Genomic DNA, 8548 nt, shown 5'->3' with positions numbered 1-8548 from the left:
ATGTTCACCAGACCGCTCTCAACGGTGCACCGATTGTTCGTCCGCGTATTCTTCTCAAACACACTGGTCAGTCGAATCTGTTCCATAAGCCGGTCTAGGTAGGGCGCGTTGCTCTCTTTGCAGCAAATCTGGACACCTTGTACATGCTCGGAGATGTACTGGGGTTTGCAGTAGCCCTCCTCATCGGCGCTGACCGTCGTGTCCGATAGAACCGGTAGCAGCTCACGGAGATTTTTGCAATCCCAATCGTTGCGGGTCAAACTGATGTTCCTTATGCCATGACCAGCGGTCAGCTTCAACGACACAATGGCGTTGTGGTGAAGGTACAGTTCTTGCAGCTTGCTGAACAGTGGTCCATTTTTCAGCACATATACCAGCTGGTTGTGGGACAGATCGAGTACCTTTAGCTTTTGCAGCGAGTCCGAGTTGACGTCCAGCGTAAACAAGCGGTTGTTGTTCAGCAGAAGAGTCTGCAGCTTCTTGAGGCCCTTAAAGTGGATCGCTTTCACCTCCTCCAGCTCGTTGTGCGACACATCGAGCTGATGGAGGCCCGGAAACCGTGGCAGCCACTCCAGACCCGACAGATTGTTGTGTGACAACTGGAGTTCCTCGAGCATTCCGCTCTGTCCTAGAATCGTTTGGATGCGATTATTCTGCGCGTACAGTGACGTCAGCCTTGCCGGGATCTCTAGTTGGGTCAGCAAGTTGAAGCTAACGTCGATATCAGACGCGTTCACGATCCGGCTGGGATTGAAGTATTCGATCTGGTTGCTCGACACGTTCAGGTACTCCAGAGCTCGCACATACTGGAAGGTGGCGTCCTCGATGCGAAGCAGCTTATTGTTCGACATCGAGAGCACGGTAAGGTTGGCCAGATAATCGAACACGCCCGCTGGCAGTTGCGCAAGCTCGTTTCTGTCCATCACGAGCATCTGGAGCGAGCTCAAATGATTGAAAACTCCCGCATCCAGCGCCGTGAGATGGTTGTGGTTCATGAACAGTTCCCTGAGATGTAAGCCCTGCCGGAAGGCTCTCTGCTCGATGGAATCCATCTGCAAGCTCTCCAAATTCAGCACCTCTACGTAAGGGAACGAATCCAGCAGTGCTTTGGGCAAGAAACGGAGCGTTGAATCGCGGAAAGCCAGCTTGAGGTGCGTTGAGGAAACGTTGCCACTGCCGAAGGCGTACGATGGTGCACTCGATTGGTAGGGACGTGCGGTGTGGACGTTTTTAAATATACAATCATAGTTCTCAGTACTCTCCATGCAGAAGTATCGCTGATACCATGCAGCATAGTCTGTTTGAGCGGGCTGTGGCTGCTGATATCTACCGGCTGAGCCGTACTGACACTCGACGACGGTCGGTGATCCGGCCAAGAATATACTACCGATAAAACGAAATCAAGCGTTAGAGTAAGACAGGAGTAACGTGCTTATCACACACTGCGCACTACCTCAGCAGAAAGATGCCTAGCGGCGCCATGCTTGCAGGAATTGAACCACTTTGCACGATCGGAAAGTAGAAACTGATCCAACGTACGGGATCGAGTCGCGAACCGACGCACTCTCTCTGTTCGACATCTCGCCCTGGGGCTTCCCAACGATAAGCGCATCTAAAGTCAAAGGAATTGATGGGATTGTACCACCACATCGGCAACTGCTGTTGATTAGTGAGCTTGGTTATGTCCGTCACCTGTAGAGTGTACTCCTGATAGCCTTCATCAGCCATCTTGGTGAGTGTGCAATGTTTGGGAAGCGGCGATGGCGATAAGCGCTCCGCAAGCGATCGTTCGAAAAAGTAAAAACATTTCGAGGTTCGCTGCGCACAGGGCGATTGTGCGGGGATTTCCTGCAAAATGCCTCAGCTACTAGAGTGGTCGTTAAGTTTTGACGTTCGATACCATAGGGCGCTGCTACGAGCTTAATTTTTTTTGTCATATTGGTACATTATTCAAAATCTCTAAAATAAAAAAATAAAAATATTGGTACACTCTTCATAAGAACGTATGTGAAGTTTCATTTCAATCGGTCGTTTAATTTTTTTTTACAAACCATTTAGTATCAACATGTCACAGTATTTTTCACAGATTTTATGACGTCATCATTTGATGAAAATGCTTTCCACGCACGATTTTTTTTCATCTGAAAACAGATGGACGTCGGCAGGGCCCAAATCTAGTGAATACGGTGGACGCTCCAACAATTCGCACTTTATTTCATGGATTGTCGCCATTTTCAAAATGCTTTTGTAACATGGTGCATTGCCTTGATGATAGAGGATGTTTTTCTTCTTCAAACCAGGTCTTTTTACACAAATTTTCTATTCCAGCTGGTCTAAAATATTACAACAATATTCGAAATTTATTGTTTTACCAGTTTGCAAGTAATCCGGTAACAAAATGTGATTTGCATCCAACAAAACTGATGCTAACACCTTTTTGGGCGATTTCTGAACACGAACTCGTTTCGGACCCGAAGAACCAGGTTCACACCACTCTTTAGCCTCTTGTTTTGATTTAGGATCATAGTGATAGACCCAAGTCTCATCCACAGTGATGATTCAATGCACAAAATCCCCCTTATCCTATCGAAAACACGCTAAATGTTGCAGAGAAAGTTGCATTCGAATGCGTTTTTGTTCCATTTTTAGCGAATGCAGCACCCATTTTCCAAACAGAAACAGAGACTTCAATGAAAATATTGGTTATGGTGCCCAATGAAATGCCTAGGCTTTGTACTAAATCTCTTTTAGCCATTCGACGATTTTCCAATACAATATCCTGTATTTTTTCTACGATTTCCGATGTTGTGCCTGTTTTTTGACGTTTTTGACATGGATCGTCTTGAAGGCTACTACGACCAGGTTTAAACTCAGAAATCCCCTTTTTACCCCTCCCCCCAAGCACGTCAAGCGATTGAAAGATGATTCTCTTGAAACGTTTGGTCATTTTAGAAAGTTTACCTAACATACTCACAGAGCACTTTATTGTTTCACCTACCGAGCTATCGAATAAATACTAATAAATTACACACTTTCATTGGCCACACACTCCTAGGCACCTCTACTCGCCGACTCACATGCCCTTACGATCGTCCTCGTCCTCGTAGTCCTCCTCGGCCGAAACGCTCAAACCGCTCGACTCGGCCGACTCCTGGCTGGTGGTGACTTCCACCGCCGGCTCCGTGAGGTTCATCGCGGCCAGCTGGTGGCGCAGTTGCTCCAGATCTTGCCGCAGCAACCCGGCCACGGTCCGCAGTTCGCTCATGTCCTGCACCAGACGCTCCTCGCGCCTTATGCCCATCTCGATGATGTACCGAAAGTCGACGACGTCGGTCACGTCCGAGCAGCAGACCCGATGGACGGCCCGGGTCCGGCACTCGCCGTGCCGGATAATGATGCCCCGGTCGCGGAGCTGCTTCCCCAGCACGGCCAGATGTCCGCAGCCCCAGTAGTTGTCGTCGATGACGATGCTCCGCACCGCCGGCATCGCGGCCGGGAGCTGGTCCGCCTCGAGAAAGTACAGCTGGTTCCCGTGCAGCCACAGGTGCTCCAGCCGGGGGAACGTCCGGAACATGCGGACGTGCACATACGTCAGCTCGTTGTTGGACAGATCGAGCCTCCGTAGCGCCTCCAGAGGGCGCTGCAGCCCGTTCCGGACCGTGCGCATGCCGATCCGCTCGAGATCCAGCTTCCACAGGTGCTCCATGCGAGCGAATTGCGCAAAGTCCACGTCACCCAGCAGCGGGTTGTTCTCGAGCACCAGCACCTCCAGGTTGGGCAGGTGCGTCAGGTTGGACAACCCCCGCAGCCGGTTCCCGTCCAGATACAGCTCCCGCAGGCTGTTGGAGCTGTTGCCATCGAGCTGGACCGACACGATCCGGTTGCTGCCGGCGAACACCTTCTCCAGCTGGCGCGTCACTTTGAGCGTCTCGACGGAACACCGGCGTACGTACAGCTCGCGGATGTCGTCGAAGTTCTTGAACAGTGACGGCGGTACCTGCGCGAACTTGGAGTTTGTGAACGCGACGCGCTTGTAGTCGAGGCTGCTGGCCAGAAAGTCGGCCCCGCGCACGTCCTGGCCGAGGTACACGTCCGAGAACACGCAGAAGTGGTCCGTCCGGGGCCGGTACATGCTGTCGAAGAGCTGGAACTGTTCGTAGTTGCAGATCACAATCTCAGCACCGGCCGGGCCGAGCGATAGCTTCAGTGCGAAAACGGCCAGCCACAGCACTCCACCACCTTCCCTGGTCACCATCGTCACTCTACACCACTCACTCGGGAAGCGTCTCACGGGAAGCGTTCGAATGCGTCGTCCGGGTCGTCGCACATGGCAAACTCTCCGTCCGTGGCAATGGTTCAGCGAAAACTGTCCGGCCGGCCGGTCGAGTGGTGCCGGAGACCCGTGGCCACGCCGCACTTTTGAGGCGGGGGCCGGGCGCCAAAATCCGGGTGGGGACAGCCTACTTACAGCCCGAGAGCGTGTGAAAAAATCAATCATAAAAAAGCGAAAGCCTCAGCGACAACTGCGCCCATTATCCGCGTTGGAACCGCGTGAATTGGGGTATTTGTTGGGCGGCGGGCCGGCTGGCCGCGCTGTAATGAGGCGAGAAACACGCCGATTCGGTGCGCCTCACCTTACCCGGTCGCGTTCGCGTAAACCCTTCGGTGGCGAGCACCGGATTGAAGATAGCGTAGAGAGATCGAGAGAGGCCCAGAGAGAGAGAGTTTTCAACATTTTCGGGTCTGATCGATCAACACTTTTCCGAAGAATTGAGCAAGAATAAAGAAGCGGCTCCACGTTGAGGCTTCTGAACGGCTGCGATAACCTCCGGTGTATTAAGTAATCCGTTCTGACAGTGATAGTATAAACAATCCGATTGCGTAAAAAACTAATTAGACGTCGGTAGTATCGATAGACTTTGTTCATATTTTGATAATACATTCTTCAAACCTTGATAATATTTGCCTTAAAATTTTAAAACAGTGGGCGATAATGATTCATCTTCCAGGGCGTGGTCATGAGATTTGGCATTTCCGATGGACTTTCCGATCACTAAGCCGAATGCAGCATTACCACATTCTTCTCTGTACGCAGATTAGAGTTTTCTACGGCCTTTTTAGTGGCAAACACGAATCAAGACACTGTTTGGATTTAAACCTACGGATTATTTGACTTTTAAAACATTGAACTCCATTCTGGAAGTTATAAATATTTAGTAAAAATTGTGACATTTACAAAAACGAAGGCTATACGCTTGCTTGTAATTGGGAAATATTGGAATATTATATTTATTTACGAAATTTGGAAAGCTCATTGCAAAAGGTAAGTTAATAAGCCAAATTGTCATACCTAGGTCTCGGAAAACACGTACGTCGTGCAAGAGAAGCCAATGCACTCATAAACGAGTGACGCTTTGGTATGGCTACTTTGATTGGGCGGCCCATTTTTATGGATAAAGAGCCGCCGTAACCGATGGAGTACGCTGCCGAGAAATATTGGTTGACTGTTTCTTCGGCTAAATTGAAGCTGAAAACTTGGACTGAAACATTCAAACGGATGGCGCTACGTGCCATACATTGACAGTCATGGCTGCCTCATGCATGAATATCGTTAGTCACCATCAAAGATTTTAAGAATCTTAGGAAATTGACAAATAAAATAGCACGACTAGTTTCGATCCTAGACATTTTCGATTCACACAATTTAAGAAGATGCCAGACTGTAAGGGTCAAAATTTACAAAATGTTTCAAATTGTAGTTTTGCTGCGTTCGGTTCACAAGCGATTTGAAATGTAGCATTTATGTGAGCTACATAACGACCACACATGACCTCAATTGCCTTTACTGACCAGATCTAGTATTCTTCTATCCTCTTCTATACATATAAAAATGGTTGTTTGTCTGTCTGTCTGTCTGTACCGCATTTTCTCCAAAACTACTGAACCAATCCGCTTGAAATTTTGCACAGCGTAGTTTGGTGACCTCGGATTGTGAATAGAAATGTTTGACCCTCCCACACCTCCGGGGAGCGGGTGCTCCCATACAAACGTAACGTTCCATACAAACGTTTTCGAGCAAATCGAAGGGGGGCTCCCATACATTAGCAAAGCTTGAATAATTTTCAAGCAATTTGAGCAAAACTCAGATGGTGCGTGTTTTGACATGTATCCAACGGGAAGCGAAAACGGAAGCCGATCGGATACGTCACCGGGAAACGGAGGTGTAACGTAAGGTGGGAAGGAAAACTGAACGAATAAGTCACCGGGAAGCCTGATCGTCTGAAAAGTAGGAGTAACGGGTAGCGAAAAGGGAAGCTGATCGGATACGTCACCAAGAAGTCCTCTGAAACGCCGCCGCGCGCGCCGGGAACAGCTAGTATAGTATAGTTTTACAAGAAATTTAAAATAATTTGAAATGCATTTTATGTATGCAAATAAATAAAATTGGAGCTAGTAATTTAGTTACGTTTTATCGTGCCTTAATGGCAGCAAAGAGCATTGAAGCTCCTTTTTCTTTATCAAACACACAGAACTTATTTCACCTTCCTTTGGACGATCCTTCAATCGAAGGGTTAACGATCGGATCTCTGCCATCAACCATCAGCAAACCTTCCGCGTGAAGTGATTGACACCGGAAAAGGTTTGTCCGATGCTGTGGGCCGGTTCGGTCATCGATCATCGATCGTTGGATCCTCCAGCCACGATGTCATCAACCGCACGTCATTAACGCGGGCTCCCAGCGCGAATGGACGCTTCTGGTGCGCCCCACTGTTGACACTTTCACTCTCCCTCCTCGCGTGATCCGGAATTTCGGAAATCCGCCCGCCGATCATCGGTCCATCATCGTTCGATGTGCTTTCTGGTTACCCGGCTGGTTACATCATGCTGGCGATGCTTTTGGCGAACCTAATTCGGAGAAACCTTCCCCACGGTCAGTCCGCCAGCCGACGTCGAGGTGTTTAATGGAGTTGTTACGTCCGTTTCGATTTTAATGGCAACAAATATTGATCGCGCGGCGGCGGCGGCTGCCGAGTGATTTAATCGGCCGACCAATCGGTGGCGACCTTAATTGAGAATGAGAAAGAAAAAGGTGTCCGTAAAAGTGGAGAGAGCCGATTTTAACTGATCGGCCGACGCCAGCGAATCATTTGCATACCCAAAAGCATTATGAAAGTAGCCTCATCAGCTCATCTGGAATAATCGTTTGGGCGCTGATGTTCACAGTTCGCATCATTTGTAAACGCAATTTAAATGGACAGGCCTTAAAGTAGTAAATGGACATGGCTTTAAAATCATAGCATTGACGTTCGTGGGAAAAATCGAAATCGAATCAAGGTATTTCAATTCTTACTAAACAATATTATTACCTTTCCTATGTTCCTTTTTCCAAAGTGCATCGAAAGCAAGCACTTTAAATACAAATTTATTGAGAACCCTTATCCTATTCTTCCTTGTCTAACAGAACGCCCGATTACCGTCGTGCCTAGGAACCGTCACCGGGCAGGTACTGCATCTCGACCTCGCTCCTTAGCTCGGCGTTCTCCATGATGAGCTGCTTGATCATCTTGCGCGACCGGTAGATCTCGCGCGTCAACCGGACGATCTTCTCGCGCAGATGGTGCTCGGCCGTGGTGCAGCAGATGAGCCGGTGCTGCTCGGGCCGGGTGCAGTTCCGGTTCCCGTTCGACCACTTGATGTACGCCCGTTCGAGCAGCGTGACGATGTGCATCAAGTTGATGCAATCCCAGTCGTTGTTGTCACACGAAACGAGCGTCAGGTATGGGAAGTGCTGCTCGATCTCCTCGAGCGTCATGTCGATCAGATCGTTCCCGTGCAGATAGATGTACTCCAGGGCGGGAAACGTCTCGAGGACGGCCAGGTCCAGGTACAGAAACTTGTTGTGCGCCAGGTTCAGGCTGCGCAGCGACTTGGCCGGCGACGGGATACCGTTGTCGAGGATCCACAGCCGATTGTTGTTCAGCTTGATGTCCTTCAGGTTCTTCATGAACGCAAAGATGACAAAGTCGAGCGTCACCAGCTCGTTGTACGAAACGTCCAGCTCGATCAGATTGCGCAGCTTGAAGATGTTGTTGATGTTGGCGATGTTGTTGCGCGAGAGGTTGAGGTGCGTCAACTGGAAGAAGTCACCCTGGTCCATGACGATGCGACTGATCTGGTTCTCCTGGGCGTTCAGCGTTCGCACGTACTTCGTGATGAACACCTCGTCCAGGTAGTTGCGGGCAATGTCCAGCGTTTCGAGCTTGTTCAGCGACGCGAGCTGCGTCATGTTGAACGTGCTGACCATGTTGGCGCTCAGGTTGAGCTCGCGCAACATCGGGCACAGCACGAACTGATCGTCGCCGATCTCCTTGATGCGATTGTGCTGCAGCTCCAGTATCTGGAGCTCCTCCAGGCCCGAGAACAGCCCCTCCGGCAGCTTCTCGATCTGGTTCTCGTCCATGTACAGCAACCGCAGATGGCCGAGCCCGTCGAAGGCGTGTTCGTCCAGCTGCTTGATCGTGTTGTTGTACAGCGAAAGGATCTCCAG

General features: G+C 49.8%; 1 protein-coding gene across 1 annotated transcript; it reads right to left on the bottom strand.

Annotated features, from left to right (window-relative positions):
- Positions 1–8: 8 nt before the first annotated feature.
- On the bottom strand, positions 9–8545 carry LOC128276270 (uncharacterized; the record flags this gene model as incomplete). The annotated part of the gene is made up of 4 exons (XM_053014738.1): positions 9–1383; positions 1454–1525; positions 3078–4416; positions 7492–8545. Coding segments are annotated over 4 exons (3840 nt in total), but the record flags the coding sequence as incomplete, so codon positions are not given.
- Between the last annotated feature and the right edge of the window lie 3 nt (positions 8546–8548).

Source organism: Anopheles cruzii, unplaced genomic scaffold (genome assembly GCF_943734635.1).
Source record: "Anopheles cruzii unplaced genomic scaffold, idAnoCruzAS_RS32_06 scaffold00830_ctg1, whole genome shotgun sequence".
Classification (NCBI taxonomy): Eukaryota; Metazoa; Arthropoda; class Insecta; order Diptera; family Culicidae; genus Anopheles; species Anopheles cruzii.
This window is presented reverse-complemented; position numbering and strand designations above follow the sequence as displayed.